General features: G+C 44.6%; 1 protein-coding gene and 1 non-coding gene across 4 annotated transcripts in view; one reads left to right on the plus strand and one right to left on the minus strand.

Annotated features, from left to right (window-relative positions):
- Positions 1-8,948: 8,948 nt before the first annotated feature.
- The window catches only part of CLMN (calmin), a 119,768-nt gene continuing 106,785 nt past the window's right edge, over positions 8,949-21,931 (minus strand). For 2 of the 3 annotated variants that reach the window (XM_029064080.2, XM_029064091.1), the window contains exons 10-13: positions 16,625-16,818; positions 13,521-13,581; positions 12,481-12,545; positions 8,949-9,157 (exon numbers count right to left, since the gene is read on the minus strand). In XM_029064080.2, the coding sequence (XP_028919913.1) occupies positions 8,989-9,157; positions 12,481-12,545; positions 13,521-13,581; positions 16,625-16,818 (489 nt within the window). In that variant the 3' untranslated portion in view covers positions 8,949-8,988. The remainder of the gene's footprint in view (positions 9,158-12,480; positions 12,546-13,520; positions 13,582-16,624; positions 16,819-21,931) is intronic. The other variant, XM_029064090.2, reaches the window with a different exon arrangement.
- LOC114817745 lies at positions 19,528-19,666 on the plus strand. The gene has a single exon (XR_003765608.1). It is a non-coding gene; the product is annotated as a small nucleolar RNA SNORA7 (small nucleolar RNA).

Below are 21,931 nucleotides of genomic sequence, written 5' to 3' on the forward strand. Positions count from 1 at the left end.
GTCGATGCATTTACTGAGCACTTACTATGGACAGAGCAGTGTACTAAGCACTTAGGAGAGTAATAATAATAATAATGGGATTTGTAAAGCGCTTACTATATGCTAGGCCCTGTATACAAGTGAGAGGATACAAGCGAGTTGGATTGGACACAGTCTCTTGTCCCACATGTCTCAATCTCCATTTTCCAGATGAGGTAACTGAGGCACAGAGAAGTGAAGCGACTTGCCCAAGGTCACAAAACGGACAAGTGGCAGATCCAGGATTAGAATCTGTGACCTTTTGACTCTCGGGCCTGTGCTCTATCCACTACACCGTGGTGCTTCTCTAATACAACAGAATTCGAGGACACGTTCCCTGCCTCTAACGACTTTACAGTCTAATCTCCCACATCCAGGGGTTTGTGGTCAACCCAAAAGTTTCAGATTCTCCTTGCTCTTGTCCACACTCCTCACCCCAGTGGGTCTTCCCCATCCTCTCTGTCCCACATCCAGCCCCAACTCAGCCTTTACCACAGGGTACCTCTTCATAGGACCCCTGACCCTTTTGTGTTTTGGCAGCGTGGTGAAGGAGTGTGGCTTTGTGGATAAGGGCAAGGGCCCAGGAGTCAGAAGACTTCCTTGTCGCTGTGGACGGCATGACCATCCTTCCAGTCTCACAAGCCCACAACCTTGGTGTCATCCTTGACTCAGCTCTCTCATTCAACCCACACATCCAATCCATCATCAACGCCTGCCGATCTCACCTTTACAATATCGCCAAGATCCGCCCTTTCCTCTCCACCCAATCGGCTATGGTGCTGGTACAGGTTCTCATAATATCCCGACCGGATTATTGTGTCAGCCTCGTCTCTGTTCTCCTTTCCTCCTGTCTCTCCCCGCTCCAGTCTATTCTTCATTCCGCTGCCCGGATCATCTTCCTACAGAAAAGCTCTGGGCATGTCACTCCCCTCCTCAAAACCCTCCAGTGGTTGCCTATCAACCTCTGCACGAAACAAAAACTCCTCACTCTTGGCTTCAAAGCTCTCCATCACCTGGCCCCCTCCTACCTCATCTCCCTTCTCTCTTTCTATTGCCCACCCCGTACGCTCCGCTCTTCTGCCGCTCACCTCCTCACTGTCCCCCGTTCACGCCTATCCCTCCGTCGACCCCTGGGCCACGTCCTACCGCTGTCCTGGAATGCCCTTCCTCCTCACGTCCGCCAAACTAACTCTGTTCCCCTCTTCAAAGCCCTAATGAGAGCTCACCTCCTCCAAGAGGCCTTCCCAGACTGAGCTCCTCCCTTTACCCTCTGCTCTCCCTCCACCCTCTGCTCCTCCCCCTTCCCCCTTCACCTCCCCTCAACGGAGCCCCCTTTCCCTCTGCTCCCCCTCCCCTCCCCACCCTATCCTCTGCTGCTCCCCCTTCCCCTCCCCCTCCCCTCAGCACTGCACTCATTTGTATATATTATTTATTACCCTATTTATTTTGTTAATGAGGTGTACAGCCCCTTGATTCTATTTATCCGGTAATGTTGTCTTGCTTTTGTTTTGTTCTGTTTTGCTCTGCCATCTGTCTCCCCCAATTAGACTGTGAGCCTGTCATTGGGCAGGGATTGTCTCTATCTGTTGCCGAATTGTACATTCCAAGCGCTTAGTACAGTGCTCTGCACATAGTAAGCGCTCAATAAATATTATTGAATGAATGAATGAATGAATAGGACCTGGGTTCTAATTCCGGCTCCACTGCTTGTCTGCTGTGTGACCTTGATCACTTCACTTCTCTGTGCCTCAGTTGCCTCATCTGTAAAATGGGGATTAAGACTTTGAGCCCCATGTGGGGGCAGGAACTGTGTCCAATCCGATTAATTTGCATCTACCCCAGTGTTTGGCACATAGTAAAAACTTAACAGGTATCATAATTATTGTAAGTTTGAAATAGGAGATAGGGCAGGAGGTACCGTGGCATTTTCTTCTTTTCAGTGGCTATGGAGTAAGGAGTAGAAGCATTCCATTAGAGTGAGCTCCTGTTCGTATGCTTCCTACATCTGATTTTTCCACCAGGGTGACGGGGTCGGCTTTCCTCTCATTGGCCTTGGCTAACCCACGCTGTTTGACACGAGGGTCCTGATTTGGTTGGGAAGAAGGAAAGCTATGGTGACTTTTTTGGGTACAGGAATATCAAAGACACTGGGAAATAAAGTTTCATTGTCACTAATAAAGCTGAAGGTCAGGAAAATTTATATAAAAAAACTTCAGTTTACATGTAATTTTACATGACCAATCACCATACTATCAAACCTAATGTGTCTTAGTAGAAAAACACCAAATTACTAGCACTAGTTAATCTTCCACAACTATAAATTATGCAAATTAACATTTATATATTCATTTTCATTTACATTAATAAATAAGAGTGCATATCACATTCATCAAATTTTTACAGACATTTTAGGAAAACTTTGAGTGTTTGTCCTTTTGGTTTTTACAATGCCATTAGTGTGCATATCCTAGACAAAATAATTCATTGTACTACAAAATAACATTTCACCCTTTTCAATACTTCTCCTTAGCTATACTTAAAACTTGTTTTTATTAAATATATTCAGGCCTATTTAATTATGTTCTATGAGATCCCTAAAATAACTTTTAGAACCCAATCTATCAAAAATATCCAAGGCATAAAAGAAACCCAGCATTCTTAATAGGGTACTAATGAAACTTGCACCCCCATCTCGGGTTTACCGATTTTAGCCAGTGTCAGAATGCAGGAAGGGCACAATATTTTCAATTTGTGATCTGTTATATTGTAACAGCCAGACAAATAGATTTAGTCACATAAAGGGCCAAGAATGTCGCCTATGCATAACCCTGGTTTTTAAGACCTTGCCATAAATTGAAGGCCGAAAAAGCACTCGCTTTGGGTGAGTTGGGGCTCCTGCAGAGAGGAAGGGTTTGGAGTGTTGAGGTAGGAAACCATCAAGTATTCGAAGCTAAGGTGGTTGCTGGAGAAAGGAAATTGAGAAGACGGGAGACTTGGAACGGGATGGGAGGAATAAACTCATTGTGGGCAGAGAACGTGGCTCCCAATTCTGTTGTACTGTACTTTTCCAAGGGCTTAGTACAGTGCTCTGCCCACAGTAAGTGCTCAATAAATATGATTGAATGATGGATAGAGGGAAGAGGAGGGAAAGGAGAAAGATGGGAATAAACAGGAGTGAGGAGGGGAGAAAAAAAAGCACGGTTAAAGTCTGCCTGAAGGTGTGGCCGGTCCAGGAGCTGAGAGGCTGGGGTTTTTGAGTCAATGCTAAAAACACAGGCCTGTATGATACACAGGCCAACTTATCATTTTGTTTTGTTTTGAAAGCAATATTTCATGCCTCATACCTGACTAAATATGGGCTTTCTTCCCCACTAATCAGCCCTACTGCATGCAGCGTCTGATCTCTTAGCCTCAGGGAAAGAATACGAGTTGGCTTGATAGCTATTCCTCCCTAGTTTCCCAGAGCATTTTAGGAACATGAATAAATTAACCTACTCAGTGCCGCTGAGTAATTTAAGATTTGGGGAGGCTAAGAAAGTTGAAAGGGTCTTGCATCATATGTTCACTGGAATTCACCCAGTCCACAGTCTAGTCCACTACTGGGAAACCAAGGTAGTCATTCCAAGGGTTTACATATGCGCACGTGTGCACAAACACACACACAGTCTGAATAAACTATGTTTCAAATACAGCACACATGGACAACTCATCTTAAAGGGATTTAGGAAGCTATGTCTTTAGAGTGCTGACACCCCATGAACAGATTTAGAGAATTCTTCAAGGGTTTGATCAGCATACCATAACCATGGACAACTTTATAAACACACTAAGAATGGCTTATGAATTGCCTTCTGTCTCTTCAGCCACTTATCTAACAGCTAAGATCAACTTTATAGCAAGAAAAGCAATGAAATGTAAAACATTACAGGGCTCATTCCAAGGTAGTTCACATCCGTCCTTCCAGATGATCACAAAACTAAAGTTGAACATAAGCTGAGTGACTGGTTAAAGGGCACGATATATAATCACTAAGATTTGCTGCTAAATGCACCGGGTTGGCGAGTAGTCAAGAGGAATGCTACGTCTTTGTCTGAAGGTCGTCGAGGTTATAGAATTCCTGGCAATGAGATCTTTTGGGAAGGCTTTCAGAGAGAGTACTGGCACCAAGTCTATTACAGATCGATTCAGGGATGATACGTTACCATTAATTTCGGGGACTGGGTCATTTCATTGTTCTGCTAGCCAAAGAGCTCCTTTAAAAGCAAAGTTGGTTTTCCCTTTTTTCCTCAACAGTTCTCTGCATTTGTTTGGGAGCGTTTCAGAGACAAACTTCTCGAGAGAATCCAAAGAGCTACAAGAAATGGAATGCAAATAGAAAGTCACCATCCTCACCCCATCGTTTCCAAATGATGTCACCTCAAGTGGGCGGGCGGAAGAAGAGCTAGGGACAACTGACAACCATAGGAAAAAAAAATGGTCCATATGAAAAATGACAATCAAGTCTTGCCAGGCAACATTAAGAAGCTTCAGTTCACTTACTGTCTCTTTTGCTTCTCAAAGGGATAGAAGTAAAAACCCCTATGAGAATGAAACTCTCAGAGCCTTTAAAACAAGAGTGCTTGATCTGGAGGGACTACTCACCCACTTTGGTTTCCTTCCCAAGGTATGTTACGATCGGGAAAGAACCAAATTTCAGAAGGGACCCTAAACTTCAGGAGTGAAGTATTATTCTGTGGGGTGGGGGCTGCCTTTCTGGTCTAAAGCAGGGTGTAAAGTAGACCAAGTAATCATTTTCCTTGTGGTTTTCTAGGACCCTGAAAAAGACACTGCGATGGCTATTGTGTTCCCGTTATTCCGGGAATAACGAGAGTCCTGGCCAGGCATGCTACCTGGCCCTGAACTGACAGCTTCCCCCTCCCTCCATGTGCAATGTCTTTATGACTCCAAAGTAACCCTGGCTTAAGTGAAACAGAAGCAATTTGGCCTGCAAGGATTCTAAAGTGGAATAGGCAGAACTGCGGTGTGAGGGGGACAGAAAGCAAAAGAAGCCTGCAGAGAAGTCCTTTACAGCACTCAGGATGCAGAATGAAACAATCAATATTCAGGTCAGGTCCACGGTTGGGCTCAAAATATCTTCAATTGAGGTGAGGGTCAAAGAGGGGCAAAACACATTTGTGCAAGAAGTATCACACTAATAATTCCCTGAACATGCTCCTTTATATTTTCAAAGCTGCCAGGACTCTCATTAAACATTGCACCGAGTGGAGAATTTGTGTGTTAACCTTGAGGGATGGTACCACTGAGATCTTCAACAGCTTAAAATGAAAGGGAATAATAATAATAATTGTGGTATTTGTTAAGCACTTACTATGTGCCAAGCACCATTTTAAGCACTGGGGTAGATACACTGTAATCAGGTTGGACACAGTCCCTGTCCCACATGGGGCTAACGGTCTTGAAAGCTCAAAGATAGGTGGGATCAAGCCCCAAAGAACCACTCACATTGGATGACTGCCCTAGGACTGACAGGGGACAGACTCCGATGATAAGCAAGTCAATTTATGAATGAGGCTAATTTCCAAGGAAACAGTAAGAGATGGACTGCTTTCAAGAAAGAGGGCCCTGTCTAGATTAGCTGTGGTGTTCATGCTGGTGATTTTACTGCTCCGTTGCTGCTATTTAAAGTCATTTCTTCCTGTCCTGTTTTCAATGGATGGAGGGTATTCCCACCCTACCCTGTGGCTGCCATTTCTTGAACAAGACCGTAGGGAGGCTGTAGAGTAGATATGATGCAGAGGGGGCCACTGAAGTCTGAACCCACGTGGATAGGTATAGAGCAGTGCTTTGCACACAGCGAGCTCTTACTTTTTGGGACCACTTACATTGTAAGATCCCTGAATACAAAACTTCAAAATATAAGTGCTCCTTTTGGAACATGTCGCTTCTTTCCTCCCCACTTCCCAAGCACCTAGCATAATGCACTGCTCCAAGCAGCTCTCCATAAACATTACGGCTACATAACCTGTTTCTCTTATAACAATGTCACACCTACAGCAAGCGTTCAAAGGTTTTTAGAGACAACTGATGTTTGATGATGATGCCCTCCAAATGATTGTGATTTGGGACCGCAGGTTGGTGTAGAGGGGAAAAGGAGACAGGAGCAATGTTAAAGAAAGAATCAATCCATCGGTGATGTTTATTGAATGCTTACTATGTGCATAACACTGTACTATGCGCTTGGGGGAACACAATACAATTCAGTTAGTAGACACCTTTCCTTGATCACTAGGAGCTTACAGTCCAGAGTGGGGAGACAAACATGAAAATAAATTATGGCTATGTACACAAGTGCTGTGGGGTGAGTAGCAAGTGATTAAAGTGTACAAGTGCACAGGCAGAAGGGAGAGGGAGTAGGGGAAATAAGGACTTAGTCAGGGAATGGCCTCAGGGAGATGCGATTTTAATAAGATTTTGAAGGTAGGGAGAATGGCAGTCTGTCAAATATGAAGAGGGAGGGAGTTGAAGGCCAGAGGGAGGATGTGGGCAAGGGGTCAACGACGAGATAGATGAGATTGCAACACAGCAGGTAGGCTGGTATTAGAGGAGTGACATATGCAGGCTGGGTAGGAATTGGAAATCAGCAAAGTAAGGTAGGAGGGGGAGAGCTCAATGAGTGCTTTAAAGCTGATGGTTAAGGAGTTCTATTTGATGCGAAGGTGGATGGGAAACTGTTGGAGGCCCTTGAGGACTGGGGAGATGTGGACTGAGCTTTTATTAAAAAAAAAATCCAGGCAGCAGAATAAAGTAAGGACAGGAGTGGGAAGAGACAGGAGGCAGGGAGGTCAGCGAGGAGGTTGTTGCAGTAGTCAAGATGGGATAGGATAAGTGCTTGGATCAGTTGAGGTATCAGTTTGGATGGAGAGGATAGGGTGGGTTTTAGTGATGCTGTGCAGGTAGAACAGGATTTGGAGACAGATTGAATATGTGGGATGAATGAGAGAGATGAATCAAGGATAATGCCAACGTTTCAGACTTTTTGAGATAAGGAAGACAGTGGTGTTGTCTTCAGGGATGATAAAGACAGTGGGAGGATAAGGTTTGGGTGGAAAGACAAATCCTGAACATGTTCAATTTGAGATGTCAGCAGGACATCCAAGTAAAGATGTCTTGAAGGCGATAGGAAATATGAGACTGCAGAGATGGAAAGACATCAGGTCTGGAGAGGAAGATTCAGAAATTATCCACATAGAGATGGAAGCTGAAGCAGTGAGAGGGAATGAGTTTTTCAAGAGCTATGTAGATAGATAATAGTAGGGGGCCCCTACAGTTAGAGGGTGGGAGGTAAAGGAGAAGCCTTTGAAAGAGGCAGAATAAATGGCCAGAGAGATAGGAGGAGAACCAGGAGAGGGCAATGTCAGTGGAGCCAAGGTTAGATAATGTCTTAAGGAGAAGGTCCTTAATGTCAAAGGCAGCTAAGGGGCGAAGGAAGGTTAAGATGAAGTGTAGGTTATTTGATTTGGCAGGAGGGTGACCTTAAGGAGGTGAGTTTCCATGGAGTGAAGAGAGTGGAAGCTAGATTGGAGAGAAGTCAAGGAGAGAATTGGAGAAGTGGAAGCAGCAGGTGCAGACAACTGGCTCGAGGAGTTTTGGAGAGGAATGTTAGGTGGGAGATGGGGTAATAACTGGAGGAAACTGAGGGGTCAAGGGAGGGTTTCTATAGCATATAGGATACAGGAGAATGTTTGAAACTAATGGGGAAGAAGCCACTGGAGAGGGAACAGTTGAAGATGGTGGTCAGGGAGGGAAGAAGTGAAGGCTCAAGTGTTTTTGACCAAGTGTGAAGGGATTGGGTCAGATGTGCTGGTGGAAGGGGTAGATTTTAAAAGGAGGTGAGAGGTCTCTGCTTGAAATAGTGCTTGGAAAGATGGGAAAGTTGAAGAAAGGGCGGAGGAGGGACGGTCTGGAGAGCAAAAGAGGCATGACAGCTTTCTGCTTCTTCTGCAAATTAAGCTTTCATATGGCTTGCTGGCCTAAATCACAATGGCTCTGAAACTAACATTATTTACAACGTATATGTCTGCAGTGCCGCAAAGACATTCCCAGAGTCCCTGGAAAACCTTTGGTTTTCCTTAACCATGAACCCCCCAAAATCCCCCATCCCTTAGGAGCCCTGGTGAACTGGGGTTCCCTTTCCAGAGCTCCATTCTTTGTTGTGCACCTCTTTTCCTTTGGGGTCAGCAGCCTCTGTACAACTGGAAGGTCCCAATTCTTGGTTTTCCAGTTTGCAGCTAGCTTAGAAAGGAAATGCTGGAAGTGTGGGCATGCCAGCTCAAAGCCCAATTCCTTGTGCCCTCACTGGCTTCTTCACTCGGATGGCACATTTCCAGGATCACAGGGGTGCCCTCCCTTCACCAAGCCCGAGAACAGGCCAAGTCCATCAACAATACAGATACACTGCGGCTCAACAGAGATGTGGAAGTCAAGTGGCTTCGCTCAAACGTGACTTCCTGGAGGAAAAAAGTTATTTTCCTTCCTAGCAAGCATCTGAATGGTGAAGTGAAAGCTGTCATCTTAAACACTGTCGTTAGACACCCCACCACATCCTGAGCTGAACACCGTGTTGGGCGATTTCTGCTTCAGGGCGATGTAATTGTTCCCCCCGCCTCACTGTTTTTGTAGAACAGAGTTTTGAATACGAGTCTCTTCTGATGGCTGCTAGACACATTTGACATTTTACAAAGCAAGGCACACACAGGTACAAAATCGCATGTAATAAATCACCCACACATCCTACTCTTATTTACAGATAAAATAGAAAACGTGCGACATCTTACGAAGGCAGAGGCAGGAAACCAATGAATCTGATTGGCTAGATACTTATTTGGAGTCAACTTGGATGACATCAGTTTGCCTGTACACACACTGCAAAATATATTAATCCAATGACTATCATTTATTATGCAGACCCAATCAAGGTTTGTTGATATCAAGTTGAGGGAAGACCAATAGGCAGTACACCAGCAACCAAAGGAACAGGATAAAATACATCATATCTTGATGTTGCACAAAGGGAGTAATTGAGTCAGTGTGGATAGTTGAGCTTCCTTCCTCAGGAGCCTCTCCAGGGTTATTACTCTTCCTATAAAAGGAAACAAGAGAAAGGAATAAAAAATCTGCATTAGACTCATAATCTTGTCGATGGTGAAGCGGGTGGCAAGGGAACCCATTTCTGCAAACTGCTAGACGCTACTGGAATTCAAAAGATTAAACACTATCACTAGATTTCCCAAATCAATCTAGTAATAATATCCCTATCTGGCAGATGAGGAAACCAAGTAATGGAGAGGTTAAGTGCCTTGTCTGAGATTACAAGAGAAGCAGTGTGTCCTAGTGGAAAGAGCCTGGACCTGGTAGTCAAAGGACCTGGGTTCTAGTTCCGCCTCCGCCACTTAATAATAATGAGGGTGTTTGTTATGTGCTTGCTATGTAAAGCACTGCTCTAAGCACTGGGGTAGATACAAGTTAATCATATCGGAGGCAATCCCTCTCCCTCATGGGGCTCACACTCTCCTGTATTGCCTGTGTGACCTTGGGCAATTCATTTAACTTCTCTGGGTACAGTTACCTCATCTGTAGAATGGGTGTTCAATATATATTCTCCCTCCTACTTAGATTGCAAGCCCTGTCAGGGAAAGGGACTGTGTCTGCCCCCGTTATTTTGCTTCTACCTCAGAATTTACAGTACTTGGCATATAGTAAGTGCTTAACAAATCAATCCATGGCATTTATTGATCATTTATAGTACAGTGCGGAACACTGTACTAAATGCTTGAGAGAGTACAATACAATAGAGTTGGTAGACACATTCCCTGCCTAGAAGGAGTTTACGGTCTAGATTATCATCACCACAATTATTACTACAAAGGAGACTAGTAGCAATGGCAAAGCTAGACCTGGGTCCTAAGCCCAGGTCTGCCACTTGTCTGCTGTGTGATCTTGGGCAAGTCACTTAACTTCTCTGTGCCTCAGTTCTTTCATCTGCAAAATGGGGATTCAATACTTGTTATCCCTCCTGTTTAGATTGTGAGCCCCATGTAAATACCTGATCATCTTGTATCTACCCCAACCCTTAGTACAGTGCCTGACACGTAGTAAGTGCTTAACACATACCTCAATTAAATATTATCATTATTATTATCTCTTGCCTCCCATTCAAAAGCTCTATCTACTAGGTTGGGTAACTCCAATTTTTTATTTCCAACCGTACTTTCTCGTCCCTTTTCTATCCTAATTCTCATCGACTTCTTGGCTACCTTCAACACCGTGGGCCACTCTCTTCTGAAAACACTATCTAATTCTGGTTTTCCTGGCCCAGTTCTCTTTGGGTTTCCTTATCTTCTGGCCAATCCTTCTCAGTCTCTTTCACCAGTTCTTCCTCTGCCTCCCACTCCCTTACTGTGGGCGACCCTAAAATTCCGTTCTGGCTTCTCCTCTCTTCTCACTTTATCCTCTCTTCCCGGAGGAGCTCATCCACTCCGACCGCTTCAACTGCCACCTCTATGCAGATGCTTCCCAAATCTACTCGATTTTCCCTGACATCTCTCCCCTGCAATCTTGCACTTCTTCTTGCTTCCAACACATCAATTTATGGACATCACATCTACTGATATCACATCTTCTAAGGTCACAGCTCCTTCAAGAGGCCTTCCCTGATTAATATCCCTTTTCCCTGGCTCCCTCTCCCTTCTGTGTCAACTATGCCCTTCAGGCATTTGGTATTCACCCCACCCTCAGCCGCTCAAAGTACTTATGTAATGTCTAAAAATTAAATATTATAAATTATTTACTTATATTATTGTCTTTCTCCCTTTCTAGAATATAAGCTCACTGTGGGCAGGGAACGAGTCTACCAACTCAGTGTACTGCACTCTTCCAAGTGTGTAGTACAGTGCCCTGCACCCGGGAACCACTCAATAATAATAATGATGGCATTTTTCAGCGCTTACTATGTGCCAAGCACTATTCTAAGTACTGGGGTAGATACAAGGTAATGAGGTTGTCCCACATGGGGCTCAAAGTCTTAATCCCCATTTTACAGCTGAGGGAACTGAGGCACAGAGAAGTTAAGTGACTTGCCCTAAATCACATAGCTGATAAGTGGCGGAGGTGGGATTAGAACAGTGCTTTGCACATAGTAAGCGCTTAACAAATACCATCATTACTTAGAACTCACGACCTCTGACTCCCAAGCCCGTGCTCTTTCCACTAAGCCATGCTGCCTCTCAATAAATACCATTGATTGATGGATTCAATGTCCCACAGACACCTCAAAACGAGTGTGTACAAATCTAACCTCACTTTCCCTCCCAAACCCTTTCCTCTTCTCCTCCCACATCCTCTTCTGCACAAATGGCTGCCCTTCTGCTCCTTATAGAGGAGAAGTTCCTGACCATCTGCTCTCTCCCTGCTACTTAATCTTTCCCCACCGCACCCCAACTCCTTCATTCCCCTCAAACTGACCTACTCCCTGGGCCTCATTTTTGTCTCTCCCATCACCAACCTTTTCCTCACTCTCCCTTCTGACTAGAACTCTCTCCTTGTTCACATCCAACATCCGTTTACTGGGTACAAAGCACCGTATTAAGTACATTATAACAATATAACAGACACATCCCTTGCCCACAGTGAATGACAGTCTAGAGGGGGAGACAAACATTTATATAAATTAATTACAGATATGTACAGATATGTATGTTATCAAGAGTTACAAGTTTCCACAGATCATTTTTCTTGTTTCCTTTTACTTACCATGGCCTTTCTATACATTTTTCATAATTAGATTGTGCCAATACCATAATTAAAGACACATGCTGTACTTGTCTAAGCCAAAAAAGCATTAAACTCAATTTTTCTGAAATCATTTCTGCATTACTATTGTACAGTCTCCTTTTTTCTCTTCTCCCTTATGCATGGTGGTGATGATGATGATGATGATGATGATGATGATGATAATAACCATCATGGTATTTTTATGCAGTTAGTATATGGCAAGAACTCTGTTAATCTCTGGGGTAAATACAATCGATCAAACATAGTCTCTGTTCCACATGGGACTCAGAGTCTAAGAGGGAGGGAGAAGAGATGTTGAATCTCCATCTTGCAGGTGAGGAAAGTGAGTCACAGACAACTTAAATGACTTGCTCAAGGCCATATGGGCACTCAAGTAGCAGAGCCTGTACCAGCATCTGGGTCTCTCGACTCCCAGCCCCTGTCTTTTCCACCAAGTCAGGCCACTTCTCTAATTACATTTAGAAAAGAGATTATTTAGACATTAATATTTTTAATTCAATTTGGATCATGCAGCAGCAAAATGTACGGTAACTATTAATATTCCTTAAAGTATAAAAATGACTCGGGTATTAAAATAACTGCAAAAAGTATTGTTGTGATCAAGTAACCAACCTGATAATCAGATGTCTTCTCTCTTCCGTATCACTTTTTCTCGATTCCTTTCGGTTAAAATGATCCTATAGTTTGACATTTGTAAACCACAATTTTGCAAAATTAGACAGAATCTCTGAAGCAAGAGTTGAATAAATAGTCTTCCCGTGAGATCAAGAATGCTGCAGGATTTGAGTTTCGAAGTGCAGGATCTGGGCTTAGGTGCTTAGTACAGTGCTCTGCACACAGTAAGCACTCCATAAATACCACTGATCATTTGATTGATTCTAAACACGGAGCAGGGAACGTGTCTACCACCTCTGTTGGATTATACTCTCCCAAGTGCTTAGTAAATACCACTGATGGATTGACTGAGAAAACATCCACATCTAATGGCTCTCCCTGACAACAGTACTCTTGAAAGAACAGCTCAACTGAGATGGTAGGAATACTTGATCATTTTGCTTTTGGGTCAGAGAGCAGTTGCCTCCTTTTTAAAGGTAAAAACTAAGCTTCCCTCTAGACTGTAAGCTCATTATGGGCAGGGAACAAGTCTGCATTCTGCGGCATTGTACTCTCTGAAGTGCTTAGTACAGTGCTCTGCACCTAGTAAGCACTTAATACCTTCGATTGATTGGTTACATGTATCTCCCGCTTAGAAAATGCACGTCTGGGGTCTTTAGGGAGTTTATATAATGAAGCTGCCTGTGCCTTTAATGTCAATGCTTTATTTGCAACCGCTCATTGCTGAAGATGGAAAACCTATTGATTTTCCTTAACCATAAGGCTGCCATTTGCTTGCCTCCCCACTCTGATTTTCCAGCCCAGTTTTCACTCAGCAGCTATTACAGGGCTCTGGGATTGGGAGTAGGGCACTGGAAACATTATGACCGCTCCCCAGCAGGAAGTCTCAAAGGAGAGGGGAGATCCATCACCCCTCTACCTTTCCTCCTCCCCACCCTGCTTCCTCCCAGTGATTTATTAAGCACACTACCAAGTCCCAAGCACCCTACTAGGCACTGGGGAAAATGCAGTAGAAATCAGCAGGCGCACATACTAACCGCGTCCACGGGCTTATTAGCATCTCTTCGGATGTAAATGCTTGAGTCGCTGTGACTAGCCCTGAAAAACAAACCCGTCATTTCAATTTGGCGACTCAATGGGAAACCGATCTCTCATATCCACTGGTTTCCATCAAGAATCTCCTCGATACGTATTTAAGCAAATAGAGCCAATTAGCCTCTGTGGCTTGAATATGGAAATAAGGGCTTTCTCCAAAACAGAACCCCATCTGCTGAGTCGCCCATATGAATGGCTACATAAACCATACCCAGGTGCAAACCGTGTTTATATGTCCAATCTGGGAAATGTGGGCTCCCATGAGCCCCAGGTGTAAAATAAATCTGGCTGGGAGCAAGCAGAAATGATAGTAACAATAGAAAAATATAACACATAACACCTGGAGCTCTAGGAGAGCCATTGTTACCATAACATTCTTCAGGGAGTAAATCTGGAAGGCTAGGAGATGTGCCATGGGCTGGCAAATTATATAATGTTGGTATTTGTTAAGCGCTTACTATGTGCAGAGCACTATTCTAAGCGCTGGGGTAGACACAGGGGAATCAGGTTGTCCCACGTGGGGCTCACAGTCTTAATCCTCATTTTACAGATGAGGTAACTGAGGCACAGAGAAGTTAAGTGACTTGCCCACAGTCACCCAGCCGACAAGTGGCAGAGCTGGGATTCGAACTCATGACCTCTGACTCCAAAGCCCGTGCTCTTTCCACTAAGCCACACTGCTTCTCTATCAAACTTATCTACAAGTCTGGTGGATTGCTAATGTTTTCTCAGGCCTTCTTCGTTGCTTCTCTGAGCCTCTAACTGGCTCACCTGGTGCCTGAGCGGATAACGTAGCATTATTAATCTTTCGCTGAGTTCTAACCCCAAGTTAGATCCCGGGGTAGGGAAGCTGACACCCCAGCCCCATTCAAAAGATCAAAGGAGAAATTCCACTAGAAATTACAGGGCAAATGCTACCCTGAAACTGTTCAGTCCCCTCACCCAAATAAGCTTTCTCTTTGGAAGGATCTGCTTTAGCTCCCCTGGGGTTAGGGGGAAGATGAAACAAATTTCCAGGAGGAGCAAGTTCAGCTTTGTGGAAGTTTTTTTATTTAAGGAGGGAGACAATGCTGATTCCCTCGTTAGGCCTGTCCCGTAAGCTGATCAGACTAGGCTGCGAGGGGGGTCATTCTGGCCATCCAGAGAAGGACCGTCTTGTCTGGCGGATCTTTCCCAGGGCTCCTTCAAGTGCGGCGACCACTTCCGGTCCCCTCTGTAGCCACACAGCTCTGAGGGGAGCATTAGGGAGAAAACTAACTCTTCCGCTGGCTTGTTCCTAGCTCATGCTACTACACGATTTATCTTGTCAATCCCTCTAGACTGTAAGCTCATTGTGGGGAGGAAATGTGTCTATTTTGTGCTATATTGCACTCTTCCAAATGCCTAGTACAGTGCTCTGCACACAGAAAATGCCCAATAAATGACTGATCGGTGGGCTGAGTTAGCTCAACCTCAACAACCTCCTGCACTGATGCCTTAGCTCATCCTATACAACCTGTCAATCCCCTTAGCTCACCCTTTAGAACCTCTTATTGATGTCTTAGATCACCCCTAACAACTTACCTTGCTGAAGCCTTAGCTACACAAACAATCTTGTTGATCCCTTTAGCTCCCCCTACACAACCTTATCTTCTCAATGCTTTAGCTCACCCTATAGAACCCATCTTGTCGATGCCTCAGCTCACCCTCCTCAATCTATCTTGTTGATGCCTTAGTTTATCCTACACGGTCCATCATGCTGATGCCTTAGCTCACCCTAAACAACCCTCTTGTTAATGCCTTAGCTCATCCTACAAAATCTATCTTGTTGATATCTTTAGTCGTCTGGACCGTGAGCCTGTTATTGGGCAGGGATTGTCTCTATCTGTTACCGAATTATACATTCCAAGCGCTTAGTACAGTGCTCTTCACATAGTAAGTGCTCAATAAATACTATTGAATGAATACCTTAGCTCACCGTTATCAATTTACCTTGTTATTGCCCTTAGTATTGCTTTTCTGTTGAGAGAATGGACTCTGGGCAGAGATCGTGTTACATTGTTATAGTCTACTCTCTCAAGCATTTAGTACAGTGCTCTGCACATAGTAAGCGCTCAATGAATACAATTGATTGAGGCGAGGGAAGGGGAAGCAAACCCTTCTTCCCAATTGGTTTGTCACTGGACCAGAGCTGATATTTCTTCCAAAGCCTGTGCCCTGCCCTGTTCATGTAGATTAAGGATTCAGAGAGGGTAAATGAACAGGTTTTTCCACACAAGCTTCTGGAGACCTGCAGAAGGCAAATTCTCGAGGGGGCAAACAAATTCAAAATCTATTTATAAGCTTTTTATAAAGAGTTGAACTCATGAAAGCCGTGTGACTCATTAGATTATAAATTCCCCGAAGATCTTACAGGAACTGAGTTTTTCCCTCTTATTATGCACACCCAAGAGCCTAGCGCACAGTAGGCATTCAATACATACTAAGAAATGCATTGAATGAATGATGAGTATAAGACAAACGTTTCCTCCTCTTTGGAAGGTTATCCCTTAAGTCACTAACATCCATTCAACAGGAAATAAATATTCACTGCATGCAGCACCAAACCAGGACAATGCTTTCTGAAAGTCAAAATGTAGCCTAAACAGAAGTATGACCCTAACAGATATAAAACAGCAATGCAGTTACCAATCAACTTCAGAGTTCCCAAAATAAATATTCACTTGGTGGATTAACCAGGGCCCTGGGTTCCACTCTTGCTGCCAATTATTTCAGTGCGACCAGTTTTTTTGCTAACATCTCCTCCAGAACCCAACCAGGGAAAGAAAATGGAATTGAAATCAGTCAGTTATGCAAATTCAGTCTCTAATGACAGCGATGTCAAGCACTTTGCTAAACAATGGGGTAGATAAAACAGATAAAAAATAAAAATAGGAAAGCAGTGTGGCCCAGTAGAAAGAGGGCTGGGAGTCAGAGGTTCTAATCCCAGATGTACCACCTGACTGCTGTGTGAATTTGGGAAAGTCACTGGTGTGATCTAAGAATCTAATCTATTACTACTACATACCTGGAAAACATCTTGTGATCAGTGATTTCATCTTCTGGATCATCTGGTAAATAAGCAGGGGTAGCTGCTGCGATTTTCAGCATTTCTCTTTTTTCCACATGTTTCCTTTTTTCTTTTTTCTTACTACTGATGGCTTCTCCCAGCAGTGTTTCCAAAGTGGCCTCCAACTGGTCCATGTTTTCTATGGCCTGAAACTTAGACATAAACTCTGTTATTTTCCATTGCAGTGTAAATCAATCAGGGTGGCTTTGCTTTGCCCCAGGGACATGGCACCATCCCAACTACCAGCCTGAATTTCCAGCTTGGCTCGCCCACACCCTCCTAGAACGCGACCCCAGGGGGTAAAGGCATTTCATGCTTCGACAGTTCCCTAAGCAGAATGACATTCCGCTTTTAAGTTGGAAAGTCACTTCTCAAACTTTACATGTGACAGAAGACCAACCCAGGAACCCATGGTGTGATGCTCTTTGCTTACAGGAGCAACCATGAGATGCCATGCACTGTATGTAAAAAGCGAAGTTACACAGCGGCTACACACGCAAAGAGCAAAGCAGGGTGCTAATCCGGTAGAGGATCTGAACAACCCTCAGTTCTCCCTGCTGCACCTAAGGGAGTCCAATATAAAGTCAAATTGAGAGATGAAACACCAACAAAAAGCCTGCAAGACTCAGAGTGTTACCATTTCTGGATCTGGCCAATTATCCATCCAGCTCAGGGATGGTGGAGTCTCCTTTGAAGAAACGCGGTACTGAAGTCTCAAGACTAAGAGCCTGCACGGAAGAATTAATTACAGCTCGAGTGTCACCACTCATGCTCTCAACTCTGATGGTCACGTACACGCTGAGGCCCGGAGTGCATGGAGAGGAACCCTATATCGCAAAGCGCACATGCCGTCTTGCCCACATTAGCCAAATTTCAGCTCTGGATTCTGGCAACTGGATACTTGGGGTAGCAATGGGATGGCCATCCTTCTTACATTCATCCTAATGGAGTGTGGCCATCAGCATTTTAGCTTTCTAGTCTGACCTTTAGCGGGTTAGAAGTTTAGTTCTTTCATGAGGGGTTGGGAGAAAGTGGAAGTTGGGAGGGGATTCATTCAGTCGTATTTATCGAACTCTTTCTGTGTGCAAAAGGAGGTTGACCCCAATTTATGACAAGCTATCGTCCCAGAAATATCAGGCTAATGAGGTTCTTTCTCCTCTTCTTCCTTCTGCACCCACCCTAAAATGGACCTGATCCTTCTAGTAATTCCCAGTCCTGGCACAGCCTCCTTCAGCATAGGGACAACCAGGCCATCCTGGAGACTGAGCCAAGGCTGAATTGGCCCTGGCAGAATGGCTCTTGATTTGCTTCCCTGTCTGCCTTGGAGAATCAATCAATTATATTTATTGAGGGCTTACTATGTGCAGAGCACTGTACTAAGAGCCTGGGAGAGTATAATATAAAATTAACAGAAACATTCCCTGCCCGTGATGAGCTTACAAAGCGATGCGTATCTTCCCCTGCTGTGAATCCAAGAGTTGGTGTCAGACCAAGGAAAACCAGCTTTTTGTTTGTGCTTCTCTTTTGAAATTATTCCCAGTGGCATTTTTGCATTTTATGCTTTCTTTTATGAGCTGCCATGGCAGCTATTTTGGGAAAAGTGATAGCCAATCGGCTGTAATTGTCCACTTCACTGGAATGATGGCATTGCCGGAGAAACCCTTGGATTCTATCAAATATGGCAGCTCTACATAGAGCCAGGCAGTGGTTGGTGACAGAGTTAAGTGGGAAAACAAAGTATGTGGTCTGACGAGAACAGGTCAGAATCAGGGGATCTGCATGAGTTAAAGCAGATTATGGAGTCTGGGTCCCACCTGTACACCCCAAAGCTTACAAATCAATCAGGAATGTATCTACTTGCTGATTCCCCTTCCCCTCTCTTAGTTGTTAGGGTGGGCAACTAGAAAGCCTGCCTTCACTCCTACTGAGAGAAGAAAGCTAAATAGAATTACAGTGAAAATCAATCACATGTGCAGAGCACTATGCAAAGTGCTTGGGAGAGTACAAAATAACAGAGTGGGTAGACACGTTTCCTGCCCATGACAAGCTTACACACTAGGGGGGATGTAAACAAAAGACAGACCCAACAACCTCTAGATCGTAAGCTCATTGTTGGCAGAGAATGTCTGTTATAGCGTACTCTCCCAAGCACATAGTACAGTGCTTGGCACACAGTAAGTGCTCAATAAATATGACTGATTGATTAATTGATTGAGAGAAAACATAGATCCATTAGGATCCAACAGACTTTTCTAAAATATTGTTTTACACACCTCTCTCCACTCCTGAAAATCCTTCAGTGGTTGCCTATCCCTCTCCTGACCACTGACTTCAAGGCACTCAATCAGCTCTTTCCCCTGTACCTTTTTCTCTTCTCTCTCACCATTTGCCTCTCACTCACACCCTCCCTCTTGTCTGGAATTCCTTCCCTCTTCACAACTGGCAGACCGCCACTCTCCCCATCTTCATAACCCTTCAAAAATCACATTTCCTCCAGGAGGTCTTCTCTGATAAATCTCTTCTCTCTTCACCTTATTTCCTAGACTGTACTCTTCCAAATGCTTGGGAGTCAGAGGTCGTGGATTCTAATCCCGCCTTTGCCACTTGTCAGCTGTGTGACCTTGGGCAAACCACTTAACTTCTCTGCTCCTCAGTTACCTCATCTGTAAAATGGGGATGAGGACTGTGAGCCCCACGTGGGACGACCTGATTACCTTGTATCTACACCAGCACTTAGAACAGTGCTTGGCACATAGTAAGTGCTTAAATACCAACATTATTATTATTACAGTGCTTTGCACTCAGGAAGTACACAATAAAATACAACTGACTGAGTGATTTCCTCCCTCCTACTACCAATCCTCCCCTCAGGATCGCACCTGGAGAGTTTCCAGTACTCTACCAGTTTGGGCTATGGGAGGGAGGGGTCAAGTAGAGGCCTACCTATTCCATTCCTAGCTTAGGCAGTGGCTAGTGAGTGGAAGGCAATTTGCTACAAGTCAAAACTCACCTGTGCTGGGCAAGAGTGGCACGAGAGAGAGTCGAGGGTAGAGACCAAAGTTTACAGCACGGAAGAAGGCAATGGTAAACCACTTCCGTATTTTTCCCACGAAAACTCTATGGCTACACTACCAGAAAGACCGCTGATGGAGGTGGGGTGTTCTGGGAGAGATGTGTCCATAAAGTCGCTAGGGCTATGAAACAACTTGGCAGCAGAAGACAAATGAGATTACCAATCCAGCACTTCTGTGTCACCTAAGCACTTGGTTATTCACTGCCCATGTATCTACCACTTATGCAGACATCTTTAAACTCTGTTATTCCCCCCGTGTAATTTATTTTCATATGTTTCCCCCACTAGATTGTGAGCTTCTTGGGGGCAGCTATCTCCTAGCTGTATTGCATTCTTCTAAACAATTACAGGATAGCTCTCTGCACAGAGGAAATGCACAATAAAAGTGATCGATTATAATCTTCTACTGTGCAGGGAATATGTAATTAGCTTCCGATTTACTTTCCCAAGGATTTAGTACAGTGTATTTTGCTCAGCAGGTGCTCATAATATTCCATGACTGCGAACCTGGGGAAACCCAAATGTTATGGCCATTTATTAAAATCAGGTGAACCAGAGCATCAACGCAAGTAACAACTGCTAAGGCTAAAACGGTGATGGGATGGCACAATACCCAGTTTTCGGGCTTCTTCAGTGAGAAACACTTGCCAACACACTATTTATTTCTATGAGGTAAGGTGCTTCTGAAGACCGAAATTCAGACACAGAACACATATAGCAAAAGGACAAGAATGGCCAAGGTGGCCAAGCTGGGAAATTGAAGCCTTTTTAAGGAGTGTCATTTGGGACGCCATACGGGAAGGATTGAGGTTTAGGACGAGGAGGGTGTCGCATTGTGGGACTTTCCTTTGGAGCTGGGCAAACCCGCTCCGCAAGTTTTAGGCGGAAAGGGCTTTGGGGGCCGAAAGCATAAACAAACTGAAACGGAAATCCTCAGAGGCAAACGTACACCTGGGCAAAATTCACCTTCTTGAATGTGGGGGTTGCAGAGCAAAGCAGCACAGAGGGAAACTCAACCTCATCTTCTCCTTTCTCCCAAAGCTGCTAAGCAGGCTTCCAGGACGGAAAGAAATGAGGCCCAAGGGATGTTCCTGACTAGACGGTAAGCTCGTTGTGGGCAGGGAATTTGCCTACTTACTCTGATGTATGGTCCTCTTCCAAGTGCTCAGTACCGTGCTCTATACACAGTAAGTGCTCAATAAATACCATTAATAGATTGATTGCACACAGTAATTGATTGATTGATCTATTTTCCCCCTCTCCCCCATCATGGCTGTGAGAACCCAGTTTCCATTTAACTTTCCAGGCCGCTACTGTTGATGATAATGAATGTGTCACAGCCAACTGTGTGCGGAGCACGGTATTAAGCATTCGGGAGAGTACAAAACCATTGAGTTGGAACATACGATCTTTGCCCAGGAAAAGCTTATAATCTACAGGAGGCAATTACAGTTTACAGTCTAAGCTCCCTCACCACTGATATCTACCTCATGTGTCGGTGGGGGTTTGGGAGGGGGCAGTTAAAGAAGGCCACATTAATCTTTGGCACTGAGGATCTGGGCAACAGTTTCAGACAAATAGAGCACAAAAGATTTGGCTCAGCTGAAAACATTTCACAGAAATTGTAGTAGGCGAGAGGAAGCATGAGTCAATGAATCCCAAAGGACAGGGGGTTGGGAGTCAGAGGTCGTCAGTTCTAATCCTGGCTCCACCACTTATCAGCTGTGTGACTTTGAGCAAGTCACTTAACTTCTCCGGGCCTTAGTTACCTCATCTGTAAAATGGGGATTAAGACTGGGAGCCCCACACGGGACAACATGATTAGCTTGTATCTACCCCAACGCTTAGAACAGTACTTGGCGAATAGCGAGCACTTAACAAATGCCAACGTCATTATTCTGCAAACAGTTAGGCGTCGGCAAGGCTTCACCACTCCCGGATTTCCTTCTTTGCTTGGCCTGAGGCAAGTGTTCCATTCGGCGTAGGCCTCAACCTCCCCCTTTCCCGATCCTGGCTCCAGGTTGGATGGGAGCAGAGCCAGAGAAGGCAAGCCAAGCATGCTCTACTCAGTGATGACAACTTGGCTTGCTTAGGAAGAAGAGGATTGAGATTAAATCGGTCAGTCGGATTTTACCAGTCTATCGACGTTCTGATCAAGACCGGAATGTGTAGCCCAGACCACGGTCATAAAT

Source organism: Ornithorhynchus anatinus, chromosome 1 (assembly GCF_004115215.2).
Source record: "Ornithorhynchus anatinus isolate Pmale09 chromosome 1, mOrnAna1.pri.v4, whole genome shotgun sequence".
Lineage (NCBI taxonomy): Eukaryota > Metazoa > Chordata > Mammalia > Monotremata > Ornithorhynchidae > Ornithorhynchus > Ornithorhynchus anatinus.